Source organism: Belonocnema kinseyi, chromosome 2 (assembly GCF_010883055.1).
Source record: "Belonocnema kinseyi isolate 2016_QV_RU_SX_M_011 chromosome 2, B_treatae_v1, whole genome shotgun sequence".
Lineage (NCBI taxonomy): Eukaryota > Metazoa > Arthropoda > Insecta > Hymenoptera > Cynipidae > Belonocnema > Belonocnema kinseyi.
The window spans coordinates 97,561,837-97,584,617 of NC_046658.1; the positions used below are offsets into that span (position 1 = coordinate 97,561,837).

Below are 22,781 nucleotides of genomic sequence, written 5' to 3' on the forward strand. Positions count from 1 at the left end.
ATTTTTAACCAAGTTGTTGAAGATTCAACAACCAAATTAATTTTCAACCAAAATAGTATAATTTTCTGCAAGATAATTGCACTTCCAGGGAGAGAAAATAAATTTTCAGACAAAATTTAATTTTCAACCAAGAAAGAAAACATTTGCACTAAAAAAGATGACTTTTTAATAAAAAGGATGAATTTTATATCCAAAAAGACGAATTATCAACAAAATAGTTGAATTCTTAACCAAATAAAAAATATCTTCAAAATAATGGTAATTTTAAGTAAAATAGATGAATTTTCGACAAAATAGTTTAATTTTCAATGATAATATGAATTTTCAACAAAAAGTTAATTTTTAACCACATAATTAAATTTTCAACTAAAAAATTTTCAACCAATAATGATGAAACTTTCACCATAAAAGTTTAATTTTCAATAAAGATGACGAATTCTCTATCCAAAAAGACGAAAGATCAACAAAGCAGTCGTATTTTCGACCAATGAAGATTACCTTTAAAAAAAAGTTCATTTTGAAGCAAGAACGATGAAATTTCAATAAAAACAAAAGAATTTTACAATATACTACTAAAAAATATAAATTTTCAATAGAACAGTTAAATTTCTGGTCCAGAAAGGCGACCTTTTAACAAAATAGTTAAATTTTCAATCAAAATATTTTATTTTTGGGATCTATTATTTCAGTTAGCAATTAAGTGGAAAAACAAGAAAAAGGGAAAGTTCCTTGAAAATAGGGGAAAAAGAGGAATACAAAAAAATAAGAGTGGGAACAGAAGAATGGCTTCGTATCAGGAAAAATTATAGCTGGCAAAATGTAGGGATACTTGGGAAAAACCTGGAATTATTGAATTTTCTTCTAGGATTTGAGTAGACACCTTTCAAAATCCAGAAAATGACTTGGAACTTTTTTTGAGTCATGAGTGTCCAGTCTGCTGTCTATATACAAATTTTAAAACAATGAAACCCTTTTTTCGATTAAAAAAAACATTAATTATTATAGTCTGTGTAAGATATTTTAATTATGTTGCAGGTGATTTTTGCAGAGCAAATACATTTTCGGGCACCTGTTTAATGGTAAAAGATTGTCCTGTAGTTGAACAGGAGCTTGTGCAAGGTAAGCCTCCACAAATGACGTGCGGGTTTGCAACAATTAATGATCCAATCATATGTTGTCCTCCGGGTGGAACGATTCAACCACCCACTGCGACAGTGAGGCCACCGACATATCCGCCGGAAAGGCCTACGTTCCCTGCAAGTAATCGAATCGCTGAAAGAAGTAAATTGTTTTAAATATTTTTCAAATTTCACTGCAATTCAGGGATCACAGTCCATCCTCCTTTTCACCAAATCTTTGTAAGGGATCCTTTTTTTGTGACATCATTTTCAAATATTTCCTACACGATTTATTGACTAATTTTGTAGATTTGAGGGACATCGTTAACAGCGAAGAAACCTCTAACAATTCATTCTCAAAATAATTAATTTATTTATTGATATTAAATTTAATTTGAAAGGCTTCAAATACCTAATATGTCAAATATAATTTTAATAATTATTAAATAAAATTTGTAACCAAGTAGTTGACATTTCTACCATGAAGATTGATTTTCTACCAAACAATGGTTTTTTAACCAATTTATTCACGTTTAAACAATAACAAAATTCAGTCAAGAAATAAAAAAAACTGAACCAAAATGTTGAATTTTTAGGCGAAAAAAAATTATCTACAAAACTGTTGAATTTTAAGCATTAAAATTTTAATTTTAATTTAAAAACAGTTGGATTCGTTTAAAAAGACGAAATTTCAACAAATGTGTTGATTTTGTAAATAACAAATATTTTACAGCAAAACAAAAATTGAATTAAATTGTTTAATTTTCAACCCAAAAAGACGAATTTTCAAAAAAGTAGCCACATTTTGAAACAAAGAGATGAATTTTCTACCAAAAATATTAAGTTGCCAACAAAAAAGATGAATTTTGAAAGAAAAAGTTCGATATGCAACGAAAGAAATGAATATTTAACCCATAATTTTAACTGTAAATAACAAATAGTTTAATTCAACCAAAAAACACTCATTTTCAACAAAATTGTTAATTTTTTAACCAAATAGTTGAATTTTGCACCTAAGAAAGAGAAAATTTCAACCAAAAGTAGACTAATTAAACTTTTCATTGAAATTTTTTTAAACCAAAAAATCAAATTTTTAAAGGAAATAGTTTAATTTTTAAACAAAGAAATGAAGTTTTTACGAAAAAAGATGAAATTTCAATAAAAAAAGGAATAATTACATTTTTCGTTTAAAAAGATTAATTTTTTAAACAGAAAAAAAATATAACAAAATAATTACAGTTTCAACTAGACAAAAAATCTCTAACCGAAATAAATGATTTTTTAACAAAATACAACAATATTCAACCAAATAGTTGAATATGTAACTAAAGAAACATACCTTTTCAACCAAAAATGGGGTTTAACGGCTAGAAAAATTATTTTTCGCATAAAAAAGTGGTTGAATTTTTATCCAAGAAAGATGTTTCATTCTTGGTTAAAAATTCAACAAATTCTTTTTATTTTCTTGTTGAATTTTCTACCAAAATTGTTAAATATTTTATCAAAAAGGATAACTTTTTACTGAAACAGTTGAATTTTCAATAAAATAATTAAATATTCAACCAAATAAATTTTTAAAATAAAATGTCGAATTTTCAACAAAAAACATGAGTTTATAATCAAATAGTTTCATTCTTAACTAAAAAACATATATTTTTAACCAAAAATGGAATACTTATATTTTCAGTTAAAACCATTAATTTTAAACCAAAGAATGAAATGAACTTTGAACCAAGGAGATGAATTGTTAACTAAATTATGAATCAACAAAAAAATGCATTTTTTTACAAACGAGTTCAAATTTGAGCCAGGTAATTAATTTATTACCAATAAAATATTTTAAATTTAATCAAAAATATTTTAATGTCGCCAAATAGTTAAATTTTATACCAAAATAGTTCAATTTATAACAAAAAAGATGACTTCTTCCCAACATTTTTGAATTTTCAATCAAATAAATAATAATAATGCTCAACTAAAAAATATTTTATTTTTGAATAAAAAACAAGCAAATTGAACCAAAAAGATGAGTTTTTTACCATGAAAGATTTTTCAGTCAGAAGAGATAAACTTTTCTAACCAAACTGTAAAATTTCCAAAAGAAAAAGGTGAATTTTCTACAAAACAGTTACATTTTCAACACGAAAATATGAATGTTCAAAAAAAAGTTATTCTTCAACCAAATAGTAGTTTAATTTTCAACCTAAAAAGGTGAATTTTCAACAAAACAGTTACATTTTTAACCTACAAGGATGACTTTCTAAACAAAATTGTGGAATTAAAAAAAAATCCGAAAATGTTTAATCAAAAAGATGAGTTCTTAATCAAAAATACAATACGCCGTAGACTTTTTGATTTAAAAAAAGAATGAAATTTTAACTAAAAATAGTTGGATTTTCTTATTGGGTTCTACTTATTCAATTCGCGTTTAAGTGGAAAAACGATAAAAAGGAGAAAAGAGGGATACAGGCAAAAGGCTACGAAGTCAGCAATCATTAAATAAACAACTATAATTATTTAGAGACTAAAGAATAAAAGTTTGAATAAACATGAAAGTTTTTTTAAAATTTATAAATATTACGTTAGAAAGTTAACAATTTTGTTTTTTTCTTTTTTTTCTTTCTAGCTTACTCACAAAAACATAAATCTCCCCTCTCACCTTTACTCCCCTATCCCCAACATTATCTTATTTCCCCTGTCTCACTTCCCCAACTAACAATCCCATTCTGCTACTTCTACATCCCAGATTTCCCCTCGATTCAACTACCTCCCTTATTTCTCCTACTTTCCCTCCCCTAATTTCCCCGACTACTCCTACTTTCCTTTCCCTTGTTTCCCTACGCGCCCTAAGTTTTCTCTCCTCACTCCCCCTACACCAATCCCCTCCTTTTTTCTACTTCTCTTCCCTACTTCAACAACTTATTTTCGTTCCACTGTCCTCGACTTCTTCTTCCCTGATTTCTCTTCAATTCCCTACTTCAACACCACTTATTTCCCCTCAATTCCTTCACTTCACCTCCCTTTATTTCTCCTACTTCCCACCGTTTCATCTCCCCTCACTTCATCTATTTTTCTCTACTTATTCCTCTCCCTCTCTCGTAATTTGCCCTCACTTGCCAACCTAAAATTTCCCTTCAACCCTAAAAATTGAAGAGAATAAGGAATCAAAATATATATACTGATAAACATACATTTACAAAAATTCAAACATGAGTATTCTTCAATTCTGTTTCATTATTGTCCAATTTTTGAATTTTTCAAAGTTTTTTCTGCAGTATTTTTATCAGTAGAAAGTGGGGAAGTTTTCAGCCGACTTTTAAACAAGCAACATTTTTAAACAAATTTTAAAATACAAAAATGACTACAAAACCTGTTTAAGTAAAGGCGCTACTGCTAGAGGGTACCCTCTTATTCCCCTTTTTAACTAAAATTGTACTAAACCGCTGTGATCTCTGTTAATTCTAATTTCAGTTCATTCATAATTTTTAATTATTTATTTTCTACGGAAAGTGTGTACTGAATATTCGAAAGCAGTTTATCAGATGCAACAATCTCCGGATTCGCTTATTAATCAAAACCACGTCAATGCATCTTTTTGTGCAAATAATTCGGACAAATTAATAGTCGGTGGAATTGAAGCCGACCCAACAGAATTTCCTCACATGGCTGCAATTGGATATGACGCTGGGCCCGAAGGAATCAAATGGCAATGTGGTGGCACTTTAGTTTCTGAAATATTCGTCTTAACAGCGGCGCATTGTACTAGCACACGCGATTGGTACTACTTATTTTTTGAGTGATAACTGCTTATGGCACGGTGTGAACTCGCAAAACTGGGTTACGCTTCGACGAGGGTAACGCTTCCTCTTCTCTATCTCTCCTTCGCTTCTCCCACTGACTGATTCTTTTCATCCCTCTCCCTCTCTATCTGTCCTTCGCTTCTTCCGCTTGTCCCCCCTCTTTCTCCCCATCCTTTCATCTCACACTCACTTTGAGAATCTAACAGTATTAGCAGTGTATAGCGGCATGCGCTCATATATATATATATATATATATATATATATAGCGAAATGCGCTATACTTGAAGATCGTGATTCGTACACGTGCATAAAATGATTTTCGATTTTTTGTGTGTTTACTGAAGTGTTATGTAATTATAAATGCATTAAAAACTGTTTTTTAAGTTGAAAGAGTTTCAAGAAAAACGACTCTAATTTGCATCATCTAAAGTTATCATTTCTGCCTGGCGTCCCACAACGGCTCATTTTTTGGTTTGTAAATCAAATTACGAATCAAAAAACCTTTTCAAATGCATTATTATATTTTTAGGGGCGAAGCAAGGAAAGTCCGAGTTGGAGATCTAAATTTAAAAAGAACAGACGATTTGGCTAGGCCTCAAGAAAGAAATGTCGTCCAGATTATTAGGCATCCTAATTATCGACCACCTTCTCAATATCATGATATTGCTCTTCTCAGATTGGATTGGTCAGTTACATTTGATGAATTCGTTAGGCCAGCTTGTTTACCAACTACTCCAGTGATACCTTCTTCAGTCATTGCTGCCGGTTGGGGTGTTACAGACTGGTGTAAGTATTTTTTACAGGGTTGCTACAAAATTCCAATTTCGAAATTCCCTCACTTTCCCTTAATTTTAGCTGATGCAACAAAATGTTTATGTAACGCAGACATGATTTACGCGTTTTTAATTTTCAACACAAATATATAAGTTATATACCAAATAATTTCATTCTCAATAAAAAAAAGATTATTTTACAACAAAATAGCTGAATTTTCAAACAAATAGTGCAATTTGCAATTTAACGGTGAATTTTCTACCACAAAAAACGAATTTTTAATAAAATACATGAATATCTAACTAAAAAAATAAATTTTTTACCAAAAATAGAATGTATCATTTTTTAATTAGAATCATTTTTTTTAACGAAAACAAAAAGCGTATTTTGAACAAAATAGTACAATTTTCATCTAAAGATAAATTTTTAAATTTTCAACTAAAAAAGAGAAATGTTTAACCAAAAAATAATATTGTGAAATTTTCAGTTAGAAAAATAAATTTTCAACCCAACCAAAACGAATTTTCAACAAAATACAGTTGAGTTTTCAACCAAAAAACTGAATGTTTAACAAAAAAGATAACTTTTCTACAAAAAAAAATTAGCAGCATAGTTGAATTTTCACCTAAACGAGATAATAATTTTTCAACTTGAAATAGAATAGTTAAGTTTGCCGGAAAAAAATATTTTTAAACCAAATTAAATAAATTTTCTACAAAATGGTTCAATTTTTAACCAAACGGATGAACTTTTAACTAAGAAAATAAAATTTCTAAGAAAAAGATCAAATTCTAGTAAAATATGATATAGTTAAATTTTCAATAAAAAATTATATTTTCAATCAAAAAGACAAATTTTCAAACAAGGAGATAAATTTTTAACAAAATACATGAATTTCTAACTATATATTGTAATTATTAAAGGTTTTTAAACCTAAAAGTTCAATTTTCAACCGAAGAAATAAATTTTCAACCAAAAAGATGAAGTAGTCACCAAGAAAATCAATATTTTACCTCAAAAGTCGACATTTCAACCAAATAGTTCAATTTTCAACTGGAAAAAATCATTTTTCAACAAAAAATTAAATTACATTTTTTATTTAAAAAAATAAATTTTAGCCAAGAAGATTATATTTCCAACACAAAAGATAAACTTTCAGGAAAAAAAGAAATATTCAAATTTTCAGCAAAAACAAAAATTTTCAATACAAAAAATGAATTTAAAAAATATATAAATATTCAAACAAATATTGTAATTTTTAAAGGAATTTTGAATTTTGAACGAATTTTAAACAAAATCCGTTATTTCTCAAACAAATAGTTGAGTTTACAACTCATAAATCTCAATTTTGAACCAAAAATGGAATTATTAAATTTTCATTTAAAACAACTAATTTTCAAACAAAAAAGAGGAATTTTTAACAATATATAGTTTAATTTTCAACCAAGAAAGATTCTTCAGTTGGTGGCAAAATGTCATCTGAAATATTGAATTTTCAAGCCAAAAAGGCAAATATCAAACAAAACGGTTGAGTATCAATCAAAAAATATTTTTGTTACCAAACAAGTTAATTTACACCATAATTGATGAATTTTAAGGCTAAAACATTAATTTTCTACGAAAAAATTCATTTTTAACCGAATAGTTGATTTTTCAACCAAAAAGATCAATTTTGAAAACCAAGTATAAAATAATTAAGTTTTCAACAAAATAAAGAACAAATTTGGTACCAAAACTGAATTTTTTGAATATGAGGCTACTTTTCTAACAAGGAAGATGAATTTCTAACAGAATACATGAATTTCCAACTGAAAATGATACATTTTAAACTCAAAACAGTATAAAAAAATTAATTTGTAATAAAATAGCCAAATTTTGAACCAAAAACATGATTTTTTAATCAAGAAAATTAAATATTGATTTAATTTTCTACAAAAAAAGATTAATTTTCATCAAAATACACGAATTTTCAATAAAATATTACAAATTTTAACCAGATAAATGAATTTTTAACTAAAAAAGATATATTTTGCATTTTAAATGGAATAGCAAAGAAATATTGCTTGAATTGATTTTTTACCAAGAGAAAAAAAAACTCAACAAAAAGAAAAATAATTTTAACAAAATGGTCAAATCTTCACGCAAAGAAATGTCTTTTGAACAAAAATAATATATCATAAAGTCGAAAAATTACTTTTTGAGAAAATAGTTCCATTCTACACTACGTAGTTTAATTTGAACCAAAAATAAAGATGAATTTTAAATGAAGAATTAATAGTTGATATTTCAACTAAGAAAGACTAAAATTTTTAACCAAAACCAGTTGAAGGCAACCAAATTAGACAAATTTTCAAGGTTATAGTAAAAATCTCAACCAAAACAGCTTGATTTTTAACCAAACTGTTGCATTGCTACCCAAGAAAGATTTTCAATCAATAAAGTAGAAAAATTTTATCCAAAATGTTAAATTTTCTTTAAAAAAAAAACGAATTTCCTATAAAACATTTTAATTTTCATGCAAAAAATATGAAATTTCAACCTCAAATGACGAATTTTCAACAAAGAGTTGAATTGTCAAATAAAAAATTAAATTTTTAACCGCAAGATGAGTTTTTAACCCAAAAAAAAATATTAAACAGTTGAAAATTATTTTTTTCTTTCCGAAATCTAATTTCATTAGGCTTCCACGTTTTTTTAATTAACAGAAATTATATTTATGTGTATTCGCTAAATTTATGTATAAAATTTTAGCCAAATTTGGTGTATGTGTATGTGATTTGTGTATTACTCTTAAAATTCAACTTAAGTTTATTGAAAATACCCTGAATTTTCTATGTTTTCCCTGACTTTTCCTGACCACTTTTAAACTCCCTGACATTCATTTTTCCCTACGAACTATAGCAACCCTCTTTTATAAACTCCTATAAAATTAAAAAAATTAAGTTTGTTTGAAACCGTTTAAATATAAAAAATGTCTCCGCACTTGTCGAAAAAATCAGTAATCTGATAGCAAAGATTACAGATAAATTTCAACTTCTTTACAGCCGACGATGAAGGTTCAGAGATTTTGCTTAAAGTTGTACTGTCTATACTAGACCCTACCAATTGTTATCAATCCTATAGAAACGATATGACCAGACTCAGGCGGGGACTGCAGACAAATGTTCAAATTTGTGCCGGATATAACGGCAAAGATACTTGTCAGGTATTTATATTCAAATTTTTTAAAGTATAGGAATTTTAGTGTTTTAATAGAAAAAAAAAATTCTGAGTGAAATCTACCAATTTTCTTCAAAATTGTTTCCAAATGGAAAATATTTTTATAATTTCATTTTTAAATGACTATTATTCTTATATCTGTATTTTGACCCGATTATGTAACATTGTTAATTTATGAATTTTCTGCACCATCAACTTTGTATATCAAAATTTTCGAATAAATAATTTTAATTCATCATAAAATTTATTTATAAATGTTTCTATACGCTATTAATAGAAGAGTAGATTTAAATTGCAAATGATTGTTTAATGATAAGAAATAATTCTGTTCTTAACATTTCGCTAACAAACTATAACTTTTCAACTTTTTCACATTTCTAAAGAGATAAAAACAATTAAATTATGGACAAAAACCTATTTTGAATAACTCGAAAAGATGTCAGATCATGAAAGATTTGAGGAGATTGAATTTTTTCAAGATTTCGGGATGTAACTATTTTTTAGGTAAACTGAATTTTACAGTGTGTCAAGAGAATGAAAAAAAGTCCATCGAACAATTTCTTATGATTGTTTTGTAATGAATTCAAAAAGATAATTGAAGAAAGATCACAAAACATTTATAATTATTTCCTAAAATTTTTCAAAAGTGTGTAAAAGAGTTTGAAGCAAAATTTTGCAATTTTTCTCCATATTACATAATTTTAGAAAAATTAAGAAACATAATTCATTTTAAGCGTTTTTGTGCACTTTAATTAAACAATATGTTTTTATCTTCGAGTTTATGTTGACTTACAAAATGTACTTTCAAATTTGAGTAAGTTTAAGAGATATCCAGAAATTTTAAATTGATTGAAAAATATTAAAAACTTCTAAAGATTTTTTAAGAATTTCGTAAGCTTTCACGAAACTGAACAATTTTTTTGGGGTTCCTAGGGAAAATTAAATTAATGTTTTATTTCGAAAAATTTATTTTAAGCAATTATTTAAAAACATTTCAAAAGATTTCAAAAACTTTCAAAGAATAATCTAAAAGATTTTAAAGGTAATTTGATTAATATTGCAGAATTTAAAAAAAAATCAGGAAGAATGTTAATAATTTTTTAAGATTAGAAGGTATAGAAGGTCTGAAAAGATTAGAAAAAAAGAATATTCTTAATATTCGTGTGAAAGTTTTAAAGGATTTCTTATTTGGAAAAATTAACTTTAAAAGAAGATTAAAAAAGTAATGTTTTGGAAATGTAGATTTTTTTATGATTTACAAAATAAACTTTAGGCGCTTTAAAAGAATTTCGAATCGTTTCGAGAGAATAATTTTTTTTTTTTCATAAAATGCCTAGGACAATTTAGAAGATTATAGCTCATTTTTTTTACATTTTGAATGATTTTTCAAAATTTTCAGAAAAATTCGAGTCTGTTAAAACATTTCCGATAATTTATCAAATGTTTCTTAATTTCTTTCAAACCTCTGAAAGTCTTGAACATCTTTTCAAAAGACTCGAATTTTTTCTAATATTTTATAGAATCATATAAAATAAGAAAATTTCTTGAAAATCTTTTAGAATCTTTTCGGACACATCTCAAGTATTCAAAAATATTTTCTTAATTTACTTCAGAATCTTATAAAAAGTATATTTACATAAATTCTAGAACAAACTGGTAATACTTATTTTATTGTTCTTAATTCTCAGAATTTTTAGCAAATAAATAGTTACTCAAAATTTGTATGTCATATTATTAATATTATTTTGTACTTTTTATGGTATTGAAAAAATTTTTAAATTTGTAAATTTCAAGTAGCACTTAGATTAGGTAACTTCAATATTTATATGACTACAAAAATATAGAAAAAGCATTTAGTGTTAAACCAAAAATATTGTTTTAATTATTTATACTTAATACTTTATCTTAAAAAGCCTTTTTTTATTTAGAAAATGTCCATTACGTTTTTAAATATAATAAAAAAAATGTTACGTAATGGTGGCGTGTGGTGGGGGGGGGGGGCAAAATAAATGTTATATGTTACTATTATTCAAATTTCTTGATAATAAATTTGAAATAGAAACCTATATTTGAAGGATATAGATAAAAAATGGTCCGCATTTTCTTACAGGGGGATAGCGGTGGACCACTTGTGATCTACAACCAGAATCACTTTTGTATGTACACTGTCGTCGGAGTCACGAGCATTGGTAAACTTTGTGGAAGCAATATTCCAGGCCTTTATACTCGAGTGTATGCTTATCTAGATTGGCTCGAATTTATAATTTGGAGCAACAGGTAAATTTTCTCCAAATTTAATGAAGACATCAATTTCGCAAATAAGATTTAAGTGAGATTTTTCATATCTTCCGTTCAAAATATCTGGATTATGCGCTGAAAAATTAATTATGTGAAATTATACGACGAAAAATGGAATTATGCTTTGTAAAAATAAATTTATTAGCACATAAGATGCAATTTTCAACTGTAGAAAATATTAAAATATCAATATTTACAAGAAGAAGAATATAATTACCCGCTGGTGGAGTAAAAATTTTATAATTAACCGTGACATTTCAGCCGAGAAAAAAAATGGATTTGGTACTCGAAAGAGGAAAATTTTTTTTACGTCTTCTGTCTGGTTTTTGAATAATAATTTTTTTTAAACAAAGTGGTGCAAGACTGCAATATACAGTTTTTCGAAAACGCAACAAATAATTGTTTTAGTTTAGTTAATTGTACCTACAAAATATTTTAAACTTTATTATTTCCATTTTTGCAAGTAAATATTCTTTCCATATTCTAAAAATTGTAAACTGTAAAGTTTTAGGGAATGCTTTCCCCGAAAACATAAGTAAGGATTTATTCAAATTAAACTATTTAACAAAAATTGTAAGAAGCCACAGTAAGAAAAAATTCAATTACAAAAACTAATGGCAAAATAATTATTTTCTGTAAATTTTTTACTTTTTCCATAAAAAAGTCATATCCCAGCTTTAATGAGGCATGAATGGTAATATCCAGTCATTTCTTAAAATCATATAACATTTTTTTCCGTAGTGAACCTAATTTTTTTTTAAATCTCAAATTTAAGAACTGTTTCATTTTGAAGGCTTTTGTTTGAAAATTTTAATTTCTACGTCTCCTAATTTTCAGTAGATTATTTTCAAATTTAAAAAAATCAATTTTTAAGTACAGTTTTAAAAAGGTTTTTAAATTGAATAATTTAGATATATTGTTGTAAATATAAATTCTTCAAATCTAAACAATTTTTAATCGAAATTAAGTAAATAGAAATATGTATAATTATGTGTTCAAAATTAACCAGACTAAAAGATTTCAAGAATGAACAGAATTCTAAATTGGTTGAAAATTACACAATTTTCAAACTGAAACGTTAAAAATTGTATCTTTAAATTTCAATCGTTTTTAATTTCAACTCTTTCTAAACATACTCCTTCATAGATAAACACTTAAAAACATAAAAATAGTACAAAAATTACTAAAATAAATACTAAAATGAGTAAGCAGTAAAATTTGAAGAAAAAAGAATTCGAATGAAAAAATTTTGTCTGAACTTTAATGCTTACAACATAAAACAAATTTATTGGATATTTCATTTTTGCAACCTTTTTGAATTTTTGCCCAAAAACTAATTATTTTAAAACATGGTAGCCACTGGATCGGAAAATGACCGAACATTTGTTAAACCGGTAAAATTCAAGAAATGACAGTAAAATTTTTTTTTGCTGAGAATTTTACAAATATTTAGAAGAAAAATTTATTTAGCCATTTGAAATCAGGGTTTGGGTGTTTTCAATTTTTAATTTTACAATATAGTTTCAAATATTTTAAATTTCAGAATAATTCCGCTATTACATATTTCAAAATTTAATATTGAAATCCTTGATAGCCAGTTTTGATTTAATGATTTTAGATTTAAATTAAAAGCAATTTTGTATTGAAAAGCTTAAAATTGTACGATTTCAAAAATGGATACATCAGTAATTGAATAATTTCGGTAATATAAAATGGTTGTAATTTTATAGTTCTGAATTTTCATGCTGAATGCATTTAAAATTACTATTTATTTTGAAACTGTCAAATTTTAATCGCTTTGAATGTAAAATTAATCAAAGTCTATAGTTTTCAATTTTAAATTATTTAATTTTAAGGGCTTTTAAATATAAATAATAAAATTTCAATTAATTTCAATTTTAAATGATCCAATTTTCGAATCTCGAATCTTATAATATTCAAATTTCAACGTTTTGACACAGTATTATTTTTTTCTAAACTGGTAGAGTTAAAGTTTCGGAGTGCTAAATTTCAAATTTGAAGGATAGAATATTCATTATTTCATTTTGTTGAATTTTAATTTATCAATAACAATTGAACAATTATTGATTTCAGACGACTCAAAATAAAAATAATTTAACTTTTGATTTAAAACATGTTAAACCGATTTAAAAATGTTAAAATTGCTTCAAAATTATATAATTTTCAACATTTAAAAATATATTGATTCATTCTTCAATAAAGAGAATTAAAAATAACAAAATGGATTTATATTTTTTAACTTATTTAATTTTTTAATTAAAAAAGATTGATTTTTTACGCTTTACTTTTATTATTTTAAAATTCAAAACTTGCAAAAACAAAACTCAAAAAGCTCAAAAAAGGAGAAATTGCGTAATTTTTTCAAGCAAAGTTATGAATTTTCAACTAAAATTGTATATCTTTAACTGGAATAATTGAATTTTAAACCACAAAAATGAATTTTCAACTAAAATGATAAATCTTCAACTAGAGTAGTTGAATTTCTGACCAGCGAGATGAATTTTTAACTAAAGAGATTCATTTCTACCAAGAAATATGAATTTTCAAATTAAAAAGATCATTTTTGAACCTAAAATTTAATAATTAAATTTTTAGTCCAAAAATGAGTTTTTTAACAAGAGAGATAAATTTTTAATTAAAATTATGGAATATTCAACTGGAATAATAGCTACGCTTTCAGTTTAAAGTTAAATTTTCAGTTTAAAATCTTTATTTTCAACCGAGTAGTTACATTTTAAATCAGAGATAAATTTTCAATTAAAATTATTTTTAAGCTTTAATTTTATTAGTTTCAAAATAAAATCTCAAAAAGCTCTAAGAACGAGAAATTGAGTAATTTTTTCAAGCAAATTGATGAATTTTTAACTAAAATTGTAATTCTTTAACTGGAATAATTGAATTTTAAACCACAAAAATGAATTTTCAACTAAAATGATAAATCTTCAACCAAAGTAGTTGAATTTCTAACCAACGAGATGAATTTTGAACCAACGAGATTAATTTCTACCAAGAAATATGAATTTCAACTTAAAAAGATCATTTTTGAACCTAAAATTTAATAATTAAATTTTTAGTCCAAGAATGAGTTTTTTAACCAGAGAGATGATTTTTAAACTAAAATGATGTATTATTCGACTGAAATAATAGCTACATTTTCAGTTCAAAGTTAAATTTTCAGTTTAAAATCTTTATTTTCAGCAAATTAGTTACATTTTAAACCAGAGATGAATTTCCAATTAGAATTATGATTCTTCAACCAAACAAAAATTATTTGTGACGAAAGAGTTTAACTTTTAACCAAGTAGTTTAATTTTTAACTAAAGGAAAATAAATTCTCAACGAACAATGTAACGAAATTTTCGGTTATAATTCAGCAATACTTCTTTGAAATACTATTTCTACTCTAAAAACTACTTGAAGTTCTTTCTTCGTCTAAAATTTGGAAGAGAAACTTTTAAATTTTCACTAATTTTGTCTTGGAACAGTGATTCTTTTTAATTACTTTCTTTTAAATCCAACTCATTAAAAAAATTCCTGTTCCAGGTCAAATATTCCGCGTTCCAAGATTATTTCTGTATCTTTGAAATATCATCAATTCGATTATAAAAGGCTTTTCTTATAATGGAATATAATAAAAATTCAAGAATAAATTCTGATTTAATTAGAGTAAACTGAAATAATCTAAAAAAATCTAAGATCCATGGACCGTAAATAAGTAAATCGATCCGTCGCCTAACAAGCACACTCATATGCCCTGGGACTGTAGAAGTAAAAATAACTTTCCTAAATTGACAAAAATTTTTAAAATAATGAAAACTTGAATTTTTGGGTGATCAGAAGTAAATTCTCGGGTTTTTAATTAAATTTTAGGTTTTTTTCCCAGCCAAGTCACCACTCTGATAATATTAATCCTTAAAAGGCACACTTCCGTAACATTACATAAAGAGCATACTGGGTATGTGACACCCAAGGGCATTCAAACGTGTGCTGTGCCGACGGTATTGGATAGTTTTTTACAAGAAAATCAATTAATGATGTTTAATCTATCTAGTTTAAGGAAAAAAGATTTCCTAACAGTTTTGAAATTTAAAGTAGTTAAAAAAAATCCTGTTTGGAAAAAAATTAAAACATGACTTCTTTTACTCTAAAATTCATACCTTTTTAAGTTTTTGATATTTTTACTTAAAATTTTATTTGAATACTTCCAAGATACGGCGCTTCAAAAATAAAGTTAGTCTTATAGTCTTCGTTCAAACAAAGGTATTTAGTTTAAAAAATAAGAAACTGTACTTTGCGTGATTAAACGATTTTATTGATCTTAAACTGCGTATAAAAATTATAAAAATCAAAATTATGTGAAAATGACATAGAAAAATAGGTTTTCATGTCATTTGTTAATCTGGCGCCATATGTTCCATTTTCTTAAATTTGGTACGTTTTGTTAAAGCGCAAATAAGTCGCTGGGTGTTTAACACCCAGTATGCCCTTTAAGGGTTAATTATGTACTTACATATAGGAATGGGCCTAAATTTGAGACCAGATGGGCAATGTTGGCTTGCCATTTTCCCAAACTATGGATTCAAGCCAATCCAGGAAAGGATAGACTGCAGTATAAACTCCTGGAATGAAACCGCCACAACCATATCCAAATGAAGTTATACCGATGATTGTAGAAGTCTTATTCACTCTCATTAATAAAGGACCACCACTGTCACCTTGGCAGGCATCCGATTGTCTAGTTTTGTTCAAATCTATGTAACATAACATGTTCTCATCTATTCCGTTCGGTAGTTTTCTAACTCCTTTGTACATGTCGTTACAAGTAGATCTATCGACGAGACTGCGAATTACAAATAAAAATTACGATCTGCCAGAAATTCCAGTTTGGCGATTTGGTGGAGGATTTAAAATTCCTGGTCATTTCTCGTTTTTTCCAGGTCTAGTTCTTCAATTTTCCCGGTCAATTAACAGTGACATATTCATATTTGCCAAAAAACACAATAATTTATTTTAATGTATGGCGTTCATTCTAAACATCCTTTAACAGAGCAAAACATTGCAAAATAAGTTCATTTTGAGACAATTACCTCAATTTTTCACTAAAAAATATCATTTTTGTTTACAGTGATACAGTGATGTATTTTCTACCAAAATTATGAATCTTCAAATGGAATAGTTAAATTTAAAAAAAAAGAACATGAATTTTCAACTAAAATTATGCATATTTAACTGGAACACTTCCATTTTTTGAACCAAAAGAATGAATTTTTAAACAATAAGATTAATTTTCTACCAACAAATAAAATTTTTCAACAAAGTACATTACTTTTTAACAAAAAAGTTTAATTTTCAAACAAAAATTAATTTTGACTAAAAAATACAAATTCTGATCCAAAACTTAAATAATTACATTTTATGTTAAAATAATGAATATTTAACCACACAGATGAATTTTCAACTACAACTATGAAATTTTAAATTGGAATAAGCTGAATTTTTAGTCTAAAAAATTACTTTCAACAAACAAATTTAATTCAAAAAAAAAGTTACATTTTGAAACAATGAGATGATTTTTAAAATAAAATTATAAATATTTAACTGAGATCGTTGAGTTTTTAACCAGAAAGATAAATTTTTAACTGAAATGATGAATCTTTAACTAGAATAATTGAATTTTTTGACCTAAAAAGCTCATTTTCAACCAAGAAGATTAGTTTCTACCAAAAAGACGAATATCAAATAAAAAAGGTAATTTTCCAACCAAAAATTGAATAATTAAATTTTTGGTAAAAAAAGAATGTCATCCAACTAAATTTCAATTCCATTTCAACCAAATATTTTCTTTTCCAACCTGAAAGATGAATTTTCAACTAAAATGATAAATATTTAACTGAAATGCTTGAATTTTGAACCGAAAAGGAGAATTTTTGAACAAGAAGATTAACTTTCAAATAAAAAGATTAATTTTCTAACAAAAAATACAATTTATCAACAAAATACATTAATTGTCTAACAAAATAATAGAATTTTAAATCAAACATAAGAATTTGCAACTAAAACAATTAATCTTCAATTAAAATAGTTGAATTTTCAAAAACAAATATATTATTTTTAATTTTAAAAGTATAAATTGCCAACCGAAACTTAAATAATTAAATTTTAAGTTGAAAAAATTAATATTTAACCGAACAGATCAATTTTTAACTACAATTATGGAATTTTAAATTGGAATGAGTTAAATTTTTAGTTCAAAAAATTACTTTTAATAATAATAAAATAATTTTAAACAAAAAACTAACTTTAAAAAATAGTTACTTTTTCAAACGATGTGATGAATTTTCAATAAAAATTTTTAATATTTAACTAGAATAGTTGGATTTTAAGCCGGAAAGATTATTTTTAATTAACTGAAACGATGAATCTTCAACTAGAGGAATTGAGTTTTTGACCACAGATTATTTTCAACCAAGAAGATTAATTTCTACCGAAAAAGGCAGTTTCTCAACTAAAAAAAGTAATTTCTAGTCAAAAAATGAATTTTATCCAACCAAATATAGTTGAATTTTTAATTTAAAAAAAAAAACAAATTTTCATTCAAATTGTTGAATTTTGAACTAGAAAAGATCAATTTTCAACTAAAATGATCAATCTTCAACTGGAATAGTTGCATTTTATGCCAAAAACATTAGTTTCGAACCATAAAGATTAATTGTCTACAAAAGAAGACGAATTATTCAAAAAGTACATCAATTTTCAAACAAATAGTTTAATTTCTAAATGAAAATTATCAATTTTCAAACAAAATAGTTGAATTTTCACCAAAAAAATTAATTTTTGACAAAAAAGTTTAACTTTTAACCAAGTAATTTAAATTTTAACTGAAAAAATATGAATTCGCAACTAACAACAACAACAAAATCTATTATAATTCAGAAATATGAATCCTGACTTCGAAGAGGGATTTTTTTATTTCCTATTTCTAAATCCAAATTATAATTTTTCTTAAAAAATGCACGTTCGATGTGACGAATTCCCTGTTGCAAGTGAAATTATATTTCTTTGCTCAAACTTCCTGTCCTAAAAAAACGATAATTATCTTCTAAAATTCCCTACTCAAGTCAGAATAAATGAGGAGTAAGTGAATAAAACGTGATAAATCCATTTTTTGAAAAAATTGAGAAAATGACTGTTTCTGTATGCTTGGAAAATCATCAATTCGATTATAAAATTCAAATACTTTGTGGTTGAAGCCCTTTTTTTGTTCAAAATTTAATTATTTTATTAAAAATTATGTTTTCTAGTTGAAGATTAATTAATTTAAGTGAAAATTTAATTCGCACATATTTGGTTCATCTTTTAAAGTTGAAAATTCAAATATTTGGTTTAAATTCCTGAATTTTCTTGAAAATTCTAATTTGTTAGAGAATATTTAAGCTTCTTGGCGATTAATTCCTCTTCTTGTTAAAAATTCCTTTAAAAACTTAAACATTTGGTTCAAAATTCATGTACTTTGTTAAAAATTCATCTATTTTTGTATAAAATTAATCGTATTGGTTGAAAATTGATCTTTTTGATTGAAAATTAGTTTTTTCTTATTTAGAATTAATTTTTTAAAATACAAATGTATCCGTTCCATTTTTTGTTAAAAATTTATCTTTTTTCATTGAAATTTAATCTTCTTGGTTGAAAATTGTACTGTTTCGTTGAAAAATTATCTTTTCTAGCAGAAAATTGATCTTTTTTGTAGAAAATCCATCTTTTTTGGTAGAAGAGTACTCTCATTAGTTGAAACTTCATCTTTTTGATTAAAAATTAATTTATGTGATTAAAAATTTAACTATTTTGTTGAAAATTTGTTTCTTTTTTGGTTAAAATTTTATTTTACTAACTTATGATCTAAGTATTTTATTTGTCATAGAAACTTTATTTTTTTAGTTGCAAATTCATATGATTGGTTGAAAATTTCACTTTTTGGTGAAAAATTCATATTTTTGTTTGAAAATTCATTACTGTCATTAAAAAATAATTTTTTAACCAAAAATTCGTTCAATTTTAGTTAAAAATTAATTTTTTGACTGAAGATGTAACTATCCCCGGTTTGCTGGAAAATTTATATTTTTACTTGAAAATTAATTAATTTAGCTGAAAACTCGTTTTTTGCTGTTGTTTAAAATTTACTTTTCCAACTGAAAATTGAATTACTCTAGTTTTGGTGTGTGAATTTATCTTTTTTAGTTGAAAATTCATATATTTTATTGACACCGTATCTTTTTTGTTAGAAAATTCATCTTTTCAGTTTAAAATTTAATTAGTTTGTTGAGAATTTTTTTAATTGATTGTTTTAACTACAAATAAAATTCTTCTATTTTTGATTAAAAAATATTTTTTTACTAAAAAAAAAAACTATTTTGTACAAAATTCTTTTCTTTTTTGGTTGAACATTTATTTTTCTGGCATTGTAACTATTTTAATTTTGATTGGAATTTAATCTTTTTTAGATGAAAATTCATGTACTTTGTTGAAAATGCGTCTTTTTGGTAGAAAATTAATCTTTTGGGTTGAAAATTCAACTAATTGTTTGGTTGAAAATTCATATTTTTGGTCGAAGTGATACATGTTCCCGCGAAATTAAAATAATGAAATTATTATTTTTAAAAAAAGCAGAAAATACGATTTTTTAAATCCTAATTAGAAATGTAAAAAAATTCTCATTAAATTCCCAAAGCATATAAAGGTCCATGCTCGTGAGAATCTCGTGAAAACTAAAAAATTTTTGCGATCAGAAGTAAATTCCCGGTTTTTAAATTAAATTTACGGTTTTTTCCGGTCAATAAAAATCGCGGTTTCCCGTTCAAGTCGCCACCGTGAAATTGTAAAACAATTTTAAAGAAAAAAATAGATTTAAAATAAATGATCTACCTCAAATCGGCAGTCTTCATTAGTATTAGAGAACCATCATCTTCAAAACTGGTAGCCCCGAAACCAGTAACTAAGAATGAAGCTTTTATGCTGGGATTTATCATCAAGACAGGAGTCGTCTGAAGACAAATTGGCATCACTGTTTCAGAAATTCGGACCGAACTTTTTAATTTCAGCAGAGCAATATCGTAATAATTCGAAGCAACGGTGAAATTTGGATGAGGAAAAATTTTCTCAATTGGTATACGTTGTACTACTGCGGATGTGTCATTTAAATTTTCGGAACCCAATCGAACCTGAAAGAGATCGCATTTTTCTTTAATGTAGACCAGATTCCAAGATTAAGTTTTCAAAGCATTTTAAAAATTTCAAAATATTTCACAAGAATTTCAAATATATTATAGAGATTTAGAAGATTTTGTACAGATTTCAACAATTTTAGGGGAGATTACAAAAAATTCAAATATTCTAGAAGCATTTCTGAATTATTTACAAAATTTGTAAAATATCACAAAAAATTCAAGTATTTCACGAAGATTTTAAAAGCTTTGAAAATATTTCACACGAATTGCAAGGAAATCAGAATTACTTCGAAGATTTCACAGGGATTTAAAAATATTTCAAATGATTCTGTAAAGATTTAAAAAATACCATAAAGATTTCCGTGATTTCAAAAAGATTTAAAAAAGATTTACAAGATTTCAGAATTATTTTAAAGATTTCAAAAGGTTTCGAAGATTACAAAAATTTCACAAAGATCTGAAGAGATTTTAAATATTTCTAAGGTTTCAAACGATTCTACAAAGATTTCACCAGGATTTCAATAATTTCAACAGATTTCAAAAGGTTTCATAGGTATCACGAAGATTTCAGAAATAGTCCAAACATTTTACAAAGATTTCAAAGATACCACAAAGATTTCAAAAGATTTCAATGATTTCTCAAAGATTTCAAAAGGCTTGAAGGACCCCAAAAATACTTTTTAAATTTTCAAAATATTTCGCAAATATTTGACGAAGATTTTACAAACGTTTCACAAGAATTTCAAAAAGATTTCACCAAAATTTCAAAAGATTTCATATATTACAAAAGATTTGACAAATATTTCTGAAGCTTCAAAGGATACCACAAAGATTTCAATGATTTCTAAACGCTTCAATAATTACAAAACATTTCACAAAAATATCACGACTTCATGAAGATTTCGCAAATAATTTTCAAATAATTAAAATCTTTTTGGAATCTTTGAAATTTTTGTGGAATAGCTTTAGAATTCCAAAAAGATTTTTATGATTTTATCGATGACTTTAAAAATGTTCAGAAATACTTAAAAGATTTCACAAAAATTTCAAGAGGTTTCATAGATTACAAAAGAGTTGACAAATATTTCTGAGGCTTCAAAGGATAACACAAAGATTTCAATGATTTCTCAAAGATTTCAAAAAGCTTTCATCATTACAAAACATTTCACAAAAATGTAACAAATTCATGAAGATTTCACAAATATTTAACGAAGATTTGACAAAGACTAAAAGGATTCCAAAAATTTCAAAAGATTTAAATGATTTTATAAATATTTCAAAAGGGTTCAAAGATTACAAAAGAATTTACAAGAATTTCAAGGTTTTCAAAAAGATTCACAAATATTTATAAGGGTTTAGAAAATTCCAAATCGATTTTAAAAGACTTAAATAATTTTACCAAGATTTCAAAAAGGTTTTCAAATATTACAGGAGATTTTACAAAAATTTTAAAGCGTTCAAAAGATTACAAAGATTTCTCATGTTAAAAAAGATTAAACAAAAATTGCAACAGGTTTTTAAAAAAATCGCAAATATTCTTCAAAGATTTCACTAGGATTCCGAAAAGATTTAAAAGATTCCATAAAGGTTTCTAAAAATTTCGAAAGATTTCACAAAGATTCTACAAAGACTTCAAATATTTCAAACCTTCCAGAGATTTCAAAAATTTCAGAATTACTTCAAAGATTTACCAAATATTTCAAAAGGTTTCAAAGATTACAAAAGATTTCAAAAATATTTATAAGGCCTCAAAGGATACCACAAAGATTCTACAAAGTTTTCAAACTGCTTCAACGATTACAAAATATTTCAAAAAAATGTAAAGGCTTTCAACAGATGCCAAAGATTTCTAAGGTTAAAAAAGATTTAGCAAAAAATGTTTAATATTCCAGAAAAATTCCATACAGGTTTTAGATTCCAAATAAGTTTTTAAATTATTTTAAAGATTTTAAAAAGATGGGATGAAAATTTCACAAAGATTCGACAAAGATTTCGATGACTTCAGAAATATTTTGAAAAACTTTAAAGATTTTAAAAATTTCGAAAGATCATTTATTTAAAAAGGGTTCAAATATTACAAAAACATTTCTAAATATTTCGAGGTTTTGAAAAGGTATCACAAATATTTGTAAGTTTTTAAAATATTATACCAATATTTCAAAATATATCACAAAGATTTCAAAAGATTTCAAAGATTTCAGAGATATTTCAAAAGATTTCAAAGATATAACAAAAATGTTTAAGTTTTCAAAAGGTTTAAAAAATATTTACACGGGTTTAAAAAATTCCACAAAGATTTAAAAAGATTCTACAAGGTTTCAAAAGATATC

The 22,781-nt window shown here is 25.5% G+C and overlaps 2 protein-coding genes across 3 annotated transcripts in view; one reads left to right on the top strand and one right to left on the bottom strand.

Moving 5' to 3' along the window:
• Window positions 1-11,345, top strand: part of LOC117167003 (serine protease snake-like) — a 61,692-nt gene extending 50,347 nt beyond the window's left edge. The window contains exons 2-6 of one of the 2 annotated variants that reach the window (XM_033351542.1): window positions 1,036-1,281; window positions 4,629-4,896; window positions 5,448-5,704; window positions 8,737-8,897; window positions 11,022-11,345. In XM_033351542.1, coding sequence (XP_033207433.1) covers window positions 1,036-1,281; window positions 4,629-4,896; window positions 5,448-5,704; window positions 8,737-8,897; window positions 11,022-11,192 — 1,103 coding nt within the window. In that variant the 3' untranslated portion in view covers window positions 11,193-11,345. Of the gene's footprint in view, window positions 1-1,035; window positions 1,282-4,628; window positions 4,897-5,447; window positions 5,705-8,736; window positions 8,898-11,021 lie in introns of those variants that run through there. The other variant, XM_033351543.1, reaches the window with a different exon arrangement.
• A 4,380-nt stretch (window positions 11,346-15,725) lies between these two features.
• The window catches only part of LOC117167930 (serine protease snake-like), a 12,892-nt gene continuing 5,836 nt past the window's right edge, over window positions 15,726-22,781 (bottom strand). Inside the window, exons 5-6 of the mRNA XM_033353178.1 lie at window positions 20,150-20,445; window positions 15,726-16,070 (exon numbers count right to left, since the gene is read on the bottom strand). Coding sequence (XP_033209069.1) covers window positions 15,755-16,070; window positions 20,150-20,445 — 612 coding nt within the window. The 3' untranslated portion in view covers window positions 15,726-15,754. The remainder of the gene's footprint in view (window positions 16,071-20,149; window positions 20,446-22,781) is intronic.